Consider the following 13,869-nt stretch of genomic DNA (forward strand, 5'->3'; position numbering starts at 1 on the left):
TATTTACAATTATTGGCCCTGGCTGGGTAGCTCATTTGGTCAGAGTGTCGTCCCTTTACACCAAGGTGACAGGTTTGATCCATTGTCAGGGCACATACAAGAATTAACCAGTGACTGCATAAATAAGTGGAACAACAAATGATGTTTCTGTCTTTCTCCCCCCTCCCTTCTTCTCTCTCTAAAAATCAATAAATAAAATAATTAATTTCTTTTTCTTACAGGAGGTGTAGTTAAGTTTGCATATGTTAAAATGTGTGACTCCACTCATTTAGGGTGTCAAAAGTTAGAAGGCCTTGAATACTAGGTGAGTTTAGATTTGGTCCTGCTGGTCAAATGTGAGTGTACTCTTGCAAAGGTATCTGTGATTTGTTTTTTAAAACTTATTTCTATCTAAGCTTCTTACTCTTACATGAGACACATCCAGGTATTTATAGGTAATGTCCCTCTGATTCATGTAACAAGTCTTCCAACCCCCTCAATGCACTTCTCCAAATACTGTCTGATTCAGTAAAAGGCACAACCATCTACTCAGTTCCTTATCCAAAAAAACCTAGGAATAACCCTTGATTGCTTCTCTCAGTAGCCTCTTCACCCTGCACAACCAGATCCATCTAGCCAGTCCGTCACCTGTCTCCACAAAGGCTGCAAAGCTGGCCACTCCTCCCAGCCCCATGCTACCACTCTGCTCTAAGGGGCGTTTCCTGCCTGCACTAATACAACAGCCTCCTGACTGGTTGCCTTACCTCCACACTCTTGTCCATCCCTCAATACCCTTTCATCCACCGGCTTTTTAAAGTCATAAATCAGCCTATGTCATTCCTTTTCTTTCTTTTTTTGAAAAATAAATAGATCTTTATTGATTTCAGAGAGAGGAAGGGAGAGGGAGAGAGAGACAGAAACATCAATGATGATAGTCACTGATTGGTTGCCTCCTGCACACCCCCTACTGGGGATGGAGCCCACAACCTGGGCATGTCCCCTGCAGGAATCGAACTGCAATCTCCTGGATCCTAGGTCAATCCCCAGCTGGCTGTCATTCCTTTCCTTAAGGCTCCCAATAGCTTAGTATCTTAAGTGTCTCAAATTCGTCTCATCACACTTCAACCTAGACTCCCTATAATGGCCAACTTAGCCATTCTGGGTCAGGGCTGGGTCTCTCTAGGCCCACCCCAGACCACCTGCCCTCCAGCAGCATGCTCCAGGCCCCCTGCAGGCCTTCTGTCTTTAGGACACACCCAGCTCCTTTCCACTTGAAAGTTTGTGCCCTAGCTGCTTGGAAGGTCACCCTGCCCCGCCAGTCTTTATATGACTGGCTTCTGTTCTCACTAATCAAATCTCAGCCTCAGCTGCTTCTCACTGAGCAGCCTACCTGACCACTCAATCTAAAGCAGTCACTTTCTAGAACATTATACTATCTTAATTCTCTGCATAACACCCATCACAAAGAATATTTTCTTATTTATTTGCTTGGTCTATCTCCATCTGCCTCTGAAATGTAGGCTCTTTGAGAATCTTACTGCAGCATCCCACTGCCCAGAAAAATACCTGGTCCATAGTGAACACTGAATAAATATTTGTGTCGTAGACGTGAATCTGATGGCAAGGACACATACAGTAGGTGAACCCTTCCCCCAAATCGGAGTCTGAATTCTGGGTCTCTAAGAACAAACAGCAGAAAAGACACAATTGCTCTTTGAAAATGACAACAGGAATGACTCTCTGGAGGAACTTTCTGCTTCTACTGATCCTTATATTTTAAAACGTCTACTATATGGTAATGCAGTGTTTTATTTACCCTGTCCATTAATAACTAATATTTGAGAACATTTACAATATTAATGGAGCTTAATCTAAGAGAAGTTCAACTTTCATTTTTCAAAGTATTTTAATATCAGGTATTAATAAGAGAGATAATTATGGTCAAAATTATTATGTTGAAACTTTAATAATAAACGTTTGATGGCAATGTACACACAGTTCAGCTTTTGGTGTAAGGCTCTTTGGCTGTAAGAAAGAACATCTGGTTTACTTCACTAATAGGAATATCTCTTAGTGCTGGGATGGCCTCTTCTTGGTATTTCTTCTGCTGCTGATTTTTAGCATAGTTATCTGCAAGAAGAGGGCACAGGCTCTGATTCCCCACAATTCCTCCTACCGTCCCTGTGGTTTATGGAGACCCACTATATATAACTTATTAGGCTAGTGCTCGGATAATGACAAATACCACATTCAAATATAATTAAAAGATTACTTGAATTCTCTCTTTAGAAGAAATGTCCCAGTTAGAATAGAAATTAGCAAAGTACTTTTTCACATCTCTAAGTTGGATAAGAAATTAATATTTCGTTCATCGGTATGATGATGATTAAAGTCTCATTTGCCCATTTTTCATAGGAACAGAATTCTATTCAGGCTTAGACAACATATTTAAATCAACACCCAAAAACTATTAAGTCATTTGGTACAATCATTCATACCAACGTAACACTTTTCCCTCTCTGCACAAATTGTTATTTCCAGTCAAGAATACGGGGAATACGATAGGTTATCAGAAAAAAATATAAAAATACTATAATTGATTTTCAAAATACATTGTATAGGCTCACAGAAAAAGGTTTTAAAAACTTAAAAATCATACTTGGAAACTTAAGAAGTACTCCACTTCCTACAATCTAAGAAAGCTTAGGAGTCTGCTTAATTTATTTCGATATTTAGACTTGGGAAAAAAAACTTTAAAAAAAAAAGCAAACTGCAAAAATGTGCCGTGGGTCATCTATCCCCTTACTAGAGTCAGGTATATACAGGGATCCTGAGGACAACCCCACCCCAAAGTCCCTCCTTTTGGACAAGCCCTGGAAAGACCTATGTGCCACCCTTCCATCAACACTGCCTGTTTAGGATAAAGAAGTTTCTATCAGGCAAAGTTGAGGAACATATTATACTTGTGGTTTTTATGGGAAAATACACCTGTTAACTAGTGCTATGAACAGCATATTTATCAGAACTTATTTCCCATGTAAACATGCCTGTGGGGTAACTGCATTACTTCTCCTAAGTTCTTTTTACTGTGCTGAGGTGTCATTATTGCAGCCTGTTCTTGGTTACTTTTCTTGATAAAAGCACCAATATCCTACTCCTCTGCCCCCCAGCACTTCCCATGGGTATAAATTTACCTGTGATTGTATGAATGGAGTTGAGCGGTGAGGTACTCATCATGTTTACTCCAAATAAGAGTACATACCCGATTACTATAGTAATGAGGAGGTAGACGGGCAATGCAACTGCCCAATACCTGCAGGAGAGAAAGCTCAGTAGGTAACAGACTTCCCCAAAAGTTGTAACTCTTACAAATAATTTAATTTTATTAAAGTAATACATGTACATAAAAGACAGTCAAACAGTTCTACAAGGCCTGTAATGAAAAGCTGCAACCTGCATCTGGCCCATCCCAACCCTGGAACCTTATCTCCTAAAAGGGGTGTTTGTGCCTCAGCTATTTCTTCTGGTATTTACCTCTACATCTGTACACAAGGTACTCATATTATAATTGCTTGTGTTTTTTCCAACTTTCAGACATTTTCTCTGCACTTCCTAACACGGAGATGAGCAACTGAGCTCTTTCACTCTCTCACCTTCCTCTTGTCCTTAGTATACTTACTTCACAATTTCTGGTCATATTCAGGTTTTTAATATTGTGAGTGTATAAATAATGCTTGCAACTGAGCACCTTGGTAGTATTATATGTTTTCTGATACAATTCTTTGCTTTTCCTGGAAGTAGAATTTCATCTTTTTGTGTGTTTGCTTATGTTCCATGCACGTATCAGTCCTCGATTCTCCAACACGACTCCAATATGCTTCTCAATGCAGCTTAGCACATTGGGTGACTGCAGGTTTGAACTGGGTGCATTGTTTCTTTAGACATTTTTTTCCTACTGTTTTCTCTTTCTGGAACTTCTAAGAGGTAAGGTTTTTTTCATCGTTACACTTTCCTCATTTTTTCTCTATGTTCCATTTTGCGTCTTTTGTTCTACTTTCTGGAGATTACCTCTGGTTTATCTTCTAACCCATCAATTAAAATTTCTATTTTTGCTATATTTATAATTTCCAAAAACAGTAGTAATTTTCTGTAAACATTCCGTTTTTTATAGCATTCTGTTCTTGTTTCATAGTTATCTGGTTCTGTTCCTTCCATAGCTCCATTCCCTTCAAGTTCCCTTTTCTTTCTTTTGCATTTTAGAGGCTTTTAAAAAATGTCTGATAAGTTATGGTTGTCCACTCACATTTAAAAATGAAGTGCTAACAAGGTAATTGGAAGCACTGTATATATGTGGGCCAGGATGGCCAACTGGCAAGTCTCACTGTAGGAGACTTGGACATTTCACTGGGGGACCTCCGGATGTCAGAGATTACAGACCCTTTCCCCTGAGCTGAGCTTTAAATTTCTATATGCCTATTTATGGATTTTAAGAAAATAAATACTTAAAATTTGAGTAGTCTTAAGGAAAAAATCTGATCCTTCAAAACAGCATTAATATACTCTTATTTTATTTAAGCAATATATAAAACTTACTTTTGAGGCCAATAGGTTAAGCTTAAGGCGTTTAGCCAAGACTCAGGAACAAAAGCCCACATGAGATACAGTACTGTAAAGAAAGAAGGAAAGGTCAGTGAGCATGTATCTCATCTACTGAGGGTCACATCAAACAAAAAGCTGTCGTGAAGCTTCCCCGATTCACTCAGAAATGATTTTTCCCTCCTTTCAATATCTGAAGGGAGGGAGGTTTAGAAGACGTCATGAGGATGGGGCCCCCGTGATGGGATTGGTGTCCTTTTAAGAAAGAGACCAGAGCTTCCCTATGTTCTCTCTCTCTCTCCACTATGTGAGGACAGGGAGAAGGTGGCTGTCTGCAAGCCAGGAGGAGGGACTTCACCAAGAACCAAACCATCCTGGCATCCTGATCTTGCACTTCCAGCTTCCAGGCTGTGAGAAAAAAATGTTTACTATTTAAGCCACCAGTCTATGGTATTTTGTTAGAGCAGCCTGAGCAGGCTAAGACAATTACCTTATTTTTAAATCAGGGACTATTTTAATGTAGAGAGAATTATGACACCCTCCTGCACCTCCCACCTAGATTTATCATAACTGTTGGGTACTGACCTGTGACCTTCTCTATCTACTTTCTGCCTCGCTTTCTTAGGCTTCAACCTTCCTAACCTCCATCTGTTCCCTGAACCCACAGGCATGCTTCTTCCTAAGGGCTTCTATACTGGCTATTCTGTGCCTGGGAGGCTCTTTCTCCAGGTCACCACATGGCTAATTCGCACTTTTCACGCCTGTGCTTAACCCTCACCACACAGTGGGACACTTCCAGGCTGCTGTACTTCAAACAGCAGTCTCCTTCCACTTTGCATCCTTCCTTGCTTAATTTCTCCCCACGGTACATTACCACCAGACACTGCGTATGTTACATTTACTTCATTTGTCCGCTGGCTTTCTTGCCCCACTAGAATGAAAACTCTATGAAAGCAGATTTTGGCTGCTTGTTCCTCCTTTGCCCATAGCAGTGCTCTCAAAAAAATCGTTGAATTAAATTTTGTTGTGGGTATTATTGAGTTTAAGTCTTAAAGTTATTGCTTTTATTATTTATTTGTATAGTTTCTAATCCTCCAAATATACTATAGAACACAAATTTTAAAAAGTGATATTGATTATGATAATAATAGTAACAGCAGCTAACATTTATTAGCAGTTATTGTCCCTATGCATTGTTTTAAGTGCTCTGCATAAATTATGGCAATTGATCCTCACAACAGCTGTAAGAGGCAGCAAAGTGAAGCCAACACAGTGTCTGGGTTCTTTTTTTTTCTTCTTTTTTTAAATTAATTAATTTTTTAAAAAAATTTTATTTTTGTTTAAAGTATTACAGATGTCCCTTTTTCTCCCCAATGACCAGTTCTCCCCCGCCCCCCGTTCCTTCCCCTTCCCCAGTCTATGCTAAGTGAAATAAGCCAGGCAGTGAAAGAAAAATATCACATGATCTCACTTATATGTGGAATCTAAAGTGTCTGGGTTCTGATCCTAGCTCTATCAGTTACTGGCTGCATGACCTTGGGCACGTTATGTAAACCCATGTCTCAGTATTCTCGCCAGTAAAATGGGAACAATAACAACATCTACATCACAGGATTTTCTCGTGAACGATAAGCACTGGATAACATTATCACCAGGTTTTTACACATGAAGAACCTGAAGGCCCAAAGAGGTTAAGCAAACAGCTAATCTGTGGAAGAGTTGACCTCTGAACTCAAGTTATAACTTCACTCCATAGACTCCCCTACCCAACAGCTTGGCTGGTTCTACTGATGCAATTAAAATTCACACCCCCACCTCCCTACTTTGCACAAAAATCCTAAAAAGTTGGATCATGGGTACCCAATTTTCTCCCTCTTGTCCCCTCATAATTCTCAAATCCTTTCGGGGAAAAGATGTAGGGCCTGCTGTGTGACTTGGGCGATTAGTGTCTCTGTGAGCATCAGTTTCTTTATCTGCACAATGGGATGTTACAGGGATTGAGTGAGATCCATGATGTAAAGCACACCTGACTTCTCCAGCCTAATTCCCTTCACTCCCCAGCTCCCACAGCTAGCACAGCAGCCTCTCCCAAATCCTCACTGCAGGCCTTCCCACTTCCTCCTCCTTACTGCTGGGAAGAAAGCTACCTGATGTCCCAGTCTGTCTCTCCACGGGGCTCTCAGGGCACATCACACTGAGTATTAATTGTAGATTGACTTGTCCGTCTTGTCCATAAGACCATGACCACTGGGACCAAGTTTTATTCACTTTGCAATCCTGCCTGGTGTTGTATAAGTCTTTTAGGCTAGTACCTCACATATAGAACACTCTGAACAAACATGAGTCCCCTTCACATTTTCCTAAAAAGAGCTATAGGTAGAAAGAATGACGGTTCATGTGTCACGTTCTAATAACAAATGCAATAATTTCCTTGTCCTTGAACACCAGAAAAAGGCCGCGGCCATCCATCAGGAAAAGTACTTACTGAAGCCAAATTGGGAGCTTAAGAAAAGAACAAAGCCATAAATCGCTCTTTCTGGCAATGGCGACGGTGAATTTTCCACCATGTTCCCTGTGGATTTGAGACAATCTGTGGGAAGGAAACACAATCACCGTTAGCGACGGACTCCCCTCATTGGTCTGTTGTAAGCTCGTCGCTCTGCTGCGGGCACAGCCTCTGCGGCGTTTTTTGCAGCCCACATCACTGCGAACTGCCATCCCGCGCACACACCTCCAGCCCACGCCCGCTGGCACGCGAGCACACCAGCACCCGCGCCCGGCCCGCACGCGCACGCCGGCCGCCAACCCTCGCGTGCGCACGCGCACAGGCGCCAGAGCGCGCACACCCCGCGGCGGAGGGGGCGGGGGGCGGGGGGCGGGGGGCGGCCGGGGAAGGAGGGGAGGGAAGAGACTGACGCCCCTCCATCTCGGCAGGCGTCGCCTCCCTGCCGGAAGGGACGAGCTGGGCAGCGCGGCGGCCAGGGCCCCCGCGGCCTCCCCGAGTCAGGGCCGAGGTGCCCAGGACCCAGCACTTGCCCTCTCGGATGGCGGGGGAACGGGAGCTACTGTGTCACATTCTCGGTCAAGGTGGCCCTCGACCTTCAAGCACCCACTTGGGCCCCTCCTGACAGCTTGGCCGCTTCAGCGCGGAGTCCCCTGCGCAAGCGCCGACCGGGGAGCCGCAGCGGAGCGAGAGAAGAAAAATCGAGCGAGAAGCCGAGGGGCGACAGCGCCCCCCGCCTGGGCGCAGGCGCACCAGCACCCCCGTCGGGCAGGGGCTCGCGAGCGCCGGGGGTCCGCCGAATCGCTCGCTCGCTCGCAGCTGCGGAAGAGGGGGCGGCGCGGCGCGACTGCGCATGTGCGCTGTGGCCCACGTGACGCTCCGCCGCCTGCGCTGCCGCCCGCTCCAGCCCGCGCTGGCTGACGTGGAGAGCCCGAGGCGGCCGCGGCGGCGGCGGTGGCGTCGGCGGCCCGCGTCCGAGGCTCGCGGGCAGCGGGCCCGGGTGAGTGCACACCTGGCGCGTGGCAGGGCTCCTGGATGTGTCACCTTGTCCCGCTGCAGCCGAGATGCCCGGGGAGAGGGGCCCTCCACACCCCCTCCGTGGGTGTGTGGTGAGTGTGGGTGTGTGTGCGTCGCTCGCTGTGGTGCCTGTGGTGTGTCTGCGTGGGATGGGGGTGCCCGTGGGGGTGGGGCCGCGGTTGTCGCCACAGTGGGTGTGTCCCTTTTGTCTGGCGCCCCCCCTTATGCAAGAGTGGGTCCCTCCGAGTGTCTGTCTGAGGGTGGGAGTAGCCCCTTTGTGTGCGCATCTCGTTGGCCGCCGCGCACCCTCGTCTTGAGTTGACACCGCCTGCGAGGCGAGGGGTTTGCGGCCTCAGCGCGCGGGCACGCGCCCGTGTGTTGTCTTCCGGCCCCTTTGTGTCCGCGCGGGTTCTTCCCAGTGACGGCGTGGGCGTCCCGGGCCAGTGTGAGTAGCCCTTCTTCGTGTCACTGCCCCTCTCCGAGGGGTGCGCGTCCCCTGCGCGCGTGGCCGCATCTCCTACAGTGGTGACCCCTCCCCCGCCTGCAGCGTCGCCCCCCCCCCGTGCGCGTGCCGCGCCTGGGTCCTGTCGAGTGCGTGATCAGTGTGCGGGTGTTTGTGAGCGTTCGTGCACGCCCCGTCCTCAGTTTTGTGCATCCTACGTCTGCGCCACCTGTTTTCCTGAGACAGTCAGCGGAGACGGGGCGGTCCCCTCCCGTCCCCAATGAGGGGCGCGGGGGAGGGAAATTAATCTTGCGCTCCCCCCGCCGTTGTTAACGTGGTGGTTTGGGCTGGGCGGGGGGCAGCGGCGGGTCTAGCCAGCTGCTGCGTAGTGTTTATGACGACCGGTGTGGCCTGTTGAGCCAGCCTGTTTGTAAGGGGGGCCAGGGACCAAAAATCGGGCTGAGGCTTAGGTGAATTTGGGCTGGTGTCAGTGCGTGCCTTTTCCAGAGGCGCCCTAAATGCCGAGGCCCTTCGATTGCAGACTTTTTCCAAATTTTACAAAATCAGTACATTCTAGCCGATCCTGGCGTTCTCAGTAATACCTGACGGCTCATTCAGTGTTTTATGGCGTACACATAAATTATGTCTCTTGATTCTGCCCAACATCCTGGCGAGGGAAACAAGATACATGTTTTACAGATTTTACATCTCCTCCGGGAGCAGCTTCCTCATAGTTACAGCTCTAGCTAGGACATTTTTTTATTATAAGAAATTTGCATTTTATCCTAAGGGAAATGGGACGCACAGGGAAAGAAACTTCAAATCCATTAGGGACCTAACTACTATTGTGCAAAGGTTCGTGTTCTGCACTGAAGGGCTGCATTTGGGTGTGTTTCTCTGTTCTTTTGCTTGATTGTCTTATTCTTGCCTAATTTTTCTTTTTAATTTCTGGCATATTTCATATATGCAATACTAAGGGGAATCTAACCAATCCATGACTCAGATTTACAGATGTAATAATTTTGTCAAATTTACTTCAGATCCTTTTTTTCTTTAAAGAAATAAAATTTTAGGTATTGGAGGTGGTCTCAGTTCCTCCCCCTCCTTCCCTAGAGGTAGCCACCATGTTTAGGTTTGTGTATATCATTCCCTTGCATATTTTATATTTGGATGACAGTGAACCTATAATCATGTAGTGTTGTGTTTTAAAACTTTAATGGTATGAAAAAATGTCTTTTTGCAACTTGCTTTTTTTCAAAAAGCATTACATTTTGATACTGATAAATAAATTGGAAAATTGTGTTATCTTTGGTTTGTTCATTTTAATTGCTGGTATAGAATACCATTGTATGAATATACCATTATTTATTGATCCATTTCTCTATTGATGGACTTTGAGGTTGTTTCTGGTTTTTGACTCTAAAAACAAACCCGCAATAAACATCTTTGTACTTGTTTGCTTGTGCACAAATTTGGAAATTTCTCTAGGAAATACACCCAGTAGTAGATTTGCTGGATAGTAGGATATGTGCATCTTCAACTTAAACAAGTATCACAAGCTCTCAAAATGGTTGTACTAATTTTGACTCTATCACTGGTATTGAGTGAGGACATTCATTTTCTCACATCCTTGCTAACAGTTTATGTTATCAGACTTTTACATTTTTGCTTTCTTTTTACTGATCAGCTTCCTTATAACTTTGGCTTTATGCTAAATTTGGCTTTTGCTCTAGTCGGGTGTCAGCCTATGGGGCTTATCTCTCACAACTAACTGGCTCATGTGATCCTTATAAGATTAATCACAATAAACATTTATTTTGTACCTAATGTATGTCAGTTCCTGTGGTTGATGTAAAGGTAGTAATTTCCATGATATATGTACCTCTCTAGTGGCAGGTGAGGTGATTTAATGAAATACTTTTTTTATATGATCAATTGTTTTTAGAAATCTTTTTTTTTTATTTAATGTAATATTTGATAAATTCAAAATATATGTAACCTATTTAAGTTGTGAAGAAAACAATAAAATGAATACCTCTTAAGCCACTCATTCCAAGAAACAAAATGACCAGCATTGAATGTGCTCACCTCCAGAGTGACTACTCTCCTGAATTGTGTGTCATTCATTGCTTTTTGAAAATAATTTTATCAGATATGTATACATCCCTCAACAATGTATGATTTCTGATGTTTTTGAGTTAAAAAAAGAGACTACTGGATACAGTTTACCTGGACTTGCTTATTTCACTCAATGTTATGTTTCTAAGGGTCACTGGTACCAAGTATAGATTTAAATCTTTAATTTTCTTTGCTGTGTAATATTCCAAGGGTGAATATAACACAGTGTATGCATTCTTCTGTTGATGGACATTTTGGTTCTAGTTTTGCTATTAATGAAGATTCTCGTACATATCTTCTGATACACAGTATGCAAGAATTTCTCTAATTTTCCCACTGGGTATATTACTCCCAGGGGAATGATGAAGATTTTCCTAGGGATTATAAGTGATGTTTATGAATCAGCTTACAGATAAAAGTTTCATGTGTAGTCTTCCAAAATTGGTAATGCTTGAGGCCCATCATAGAGGCCTCCCTCCTTCTAGTTCTAGTTTTCCACCTTCCCTTTCACAGTAGCACACTTCTACCTTAGATAAGGAAGGCATACCACTCACCCACATGGAATCTTCCTAGGACATTGCCTCAAGTGGGAAAACTCCACAGAAAACAAAGGGGACAATTTAAAATACAATGTTTAATGTTAGGGAAATCTTTCAATTCAGACACTTCCCATCTCAAGAACGGCATTCCAAAAATATTTAACTTTATATTTAATTGTCAGTATATATAATTTTAAAAAATCAAATCTGCTATAATAATTATAACAATTTAAACCAATGATAATGTCACTTATTTTAAAATGTCACTGTGATACTCCAGAAATTCATCCTTTGCAATTATTTAAATTTAGGCTAAAATTCAGTGTATTTTAAAGGGTGAAGAGTATGTAATTTTTACAAGCATCTTGGTGATGTCAGTAAAAAGGGTTGGATTAACCGCTGGTAAGCTATTTGCTAGAAGTAGAATTGCTGGGTTATGGGTTATGAATGTTCAACTTACAAAATGATACCAAATTGTTTTCTGAAGTGTTTGTACCAGCTTATACTTTGGCCAGCAGTTTTGTCAAATTACATACTTTGATTAGCAGTGTGTAAGAGTTCTAGTGGATCTATATCCTCTCCAACACTTGTTATTGTCAGACTTAATTGCCAATCAAATGGGTATGAAGTGATGTATCTTTGTGGTTTTACTTTGCATTTCTCTGATTGTTAATGAGTTTGAGCAGCTTTTCATATGTTTATGAACCTTCTGATTTCCTTTTGTGAAATATCTGGCATATCTCTTACCCATTTTTCTGTTTGGTTGACTTTTAAAATTAATAAACTGTAACACTAGTCCTTTATTGATTATATGCACTGTAAATATCTTCTGTGGCCTGTCTTTTCATTCTTTATGGTGTGTTCTGGTGAACAGAAGTTCTTAATGTAATCTAATTGGAAACTTTTTCTAGCCCTGGAATTGTAGAGACATTCTCCTGTTTTTTTAAAGAAGTTTTAAAATGGTACCTTCCACATTTCAGTTCATAATCCATCTGGTATTGGTTTTTGTGTATGGTGTAGGGCAGTGATGCACATTTCATTCCCCGCCCCCCCCCCAGTGGCTACCGTTGTCCTCATACCATCTATTGAAATGACCCTCTGCTCACCAGTGATCTGCTGAACCACCTCTTTTTCATGTTTACTCTCTCTGTGCATGGGTTTGTTTCTGTCTCGCCTTTCTGTGCCACTTGTCCACTTTTCTATCTCTGTGTTGGTACCACTGCCATAATTATTAATGCTATAGTTTACCAGAAATCTTGGTATCTGGGGGGAACTTGAGTCTCAGCTGTTCTTGGATCTTTGTTCTTGTTTTAAGAATCAGCTTGTCACATGACATGAAAAACTCTTTGGGAATGAATTGGAATTGATTAAATCTGTTTGGGGGAGAATTGAAATCTTTAAGATTTTGAACCTTCCTGTCTGAGGATCTGGTATGTATTTCTATTTATTTAGGTTTTTTAATGTCTCTTGATAGAGTTTTGTAATTTTTTCCATACACATCTAAAATTTTTAAAATGTTGATTCCAATGTTTCTAGTAGTTTTGTTGCTATTATAAATGGTATTGTTTTTTAAAATTCTGTTTCCTGACTATTGTTCATAAATAGAAATTTAATGAATTTTTAAATATTGATCTTATCCATCCACTTGATAAACTCTTATTATTTCTAATATATTTTCTGTAATCCTGGTTTATAAATTACATTATTTATAAATGGTCACACTTTTGGTTCTTTCAATTTTTCCTTTTTTCCCTTAATATGCTGGCATGCTTTTAGATATAAGCTCAATGAAAGTGGTTATGGTTTATTAGGAAGTGATGATAGTGGACATACATGTCTCATTTCTGGTTTTAAAGCGAATGTTACCTCATTAAAACTAATGTTTGTTACCAGTTTTTATAATCTTTATTAAGTTTGGGAAGTCTGTGATTTTTGTCACATGCTTTTCTGCATCTGTTGAGAATATCTTGAGTTTTTTCTCCTTTAATCTGTTAAATGTACTGAATTCTAATGAACACATTTTAAAATTCTTAATTCTTACTTTCTTTCCTGAGATAAACCCAAACTGATATTGGTGAGTTGTCTTTTGTGAACTACTGGATTGAGGTTACTACTGTTTTACTTAGGATTTTTGTATCTGTTTATTAGTGAAATCATCTGTCATTTTTCTTTATTGACTGTCTTGTCTGATTTTGATAATAAGATTGCATGTGCCTTATACCATTTAGAGAGTAGGTCCTCTTTTTCTCTTTCCTGGGCCACTTTGAATTGGAGTAATTTGTTTCTTGAAAGTTTGGTGGAATTTACCTGCAAGAGCTAATATTTTTGTGTGTGGAAGTATTGTAAATTGATAATAACTTAGTAGAAATTAGCAATTGAATAATAATAGGACTTCAGATTTTCTGTTTAGTCAGTTTGGTAAGTTTTAGAAATTTGTCCTTTCAACAAAAATTTCAAGTTTTTTCGCATCAAGTTCATGTTACTATCTTACTTCCCTTTTAAATCTGGTTTATCTGTAGTTATGTTTCCTTTTCTCATTTTGATTATTATTTGTATGCAACTTCTTTTCTTGATTAGTCTTGCAAAAAGTTTGTCTATTTTATTAATCTTGGCAAGGATTAATTTTTGGCCTAAGTAGTCCTTTCTATTATATTTTTGTTTTTTAGTTCATTGAT

At 41.8% G+C, this 13,869-nt stretch overlaps 2 protein-coding genes across 8 annotated transcripts in view; one reads left to right on the top strand and one right to left on the bottom strand.

Annotated features, from left to right (window-relative positions):
• Positions 1-1,866: 1,866 nt before the first annotated feature.
• PIGP (phosphatidylinositol glycan anchor biosynthesis class P) lies at positions 1,867-7,837 on the bottom strand. 3 transcript variants are annotated; one of them, XM_087818408.1, is made up of 5 exons: positions 7,689-7,837; positions 7,061-7,165; positions 4,573-4,645; positions 3,174-3,292; positions 1,867-2,109 (listed from the first exon to the last, which is right to left on the bottom strand). In XM_087818408.1, the coding sequence occupies exons 2-5, from the start codon at positions 7,140-7,142 to the stop codon at positions 1,979-1,981; spliced, it is 405 nt and encodes a 134-aa protein (XP_087674534.1). In that variant the 5' UTR covers positions 7,143-7,165; positions 7,689-7,837; the 3' UTR covers positions 1,867-1,978. The 3 variants fall into 3 exon arrangements, with proteins under 3 accessions (XP_087674534.1, XP_087674533.1, XP_016076184.2); XM_087818407.1 differs by having other exon boundaries at positions 7,612-7,837; XM_016220698.2 differs by lacking the exon at positions 7,689-7,837 and adding an exon at positions 7,307-7,344.
• A 183-nt stretch (positions 7,838-8,020) lies between these two features.
• TTC3 (tetratricopeptide repeat domain 3) overlaps positions 8,021-13,869 on the top strand; it is a 96,127-nt gene continuing 90,278 nt past the window's right edge. For 3 of the 5 annotated variants that reach the window (XM_087818406.1, XM_016220677.2, XM_016220673.2), the window contains exon 1: positions 8,105-8,187. The gene's annotated coding sequence lies outside the window, so the exon portion shown is untranslated. Of the gene's footprint in view, positions 8,079-8,104; positions 8,188-13,869 lie in introns of those variants that run through there. The other 2 variants (XM_087818405.1, XM_087818404.1) reach the window with 2 other exon arrangements.

The sequence above is a fragment of the Miniopterus natalensis genome, chromosome 6 (genome assembly GCF_054644295.1).
Source record: "Miniopterus natalensis isolate mMinNat1 chromosome 6, mMinNat1.hap1, whole genome shotgun sequence".
NCBI lineage: Eukaryota > Metazoa > Chordata > Mammalia > Chiroptera > Miniopteridae > Miniopterus > Miniopterus natalensis.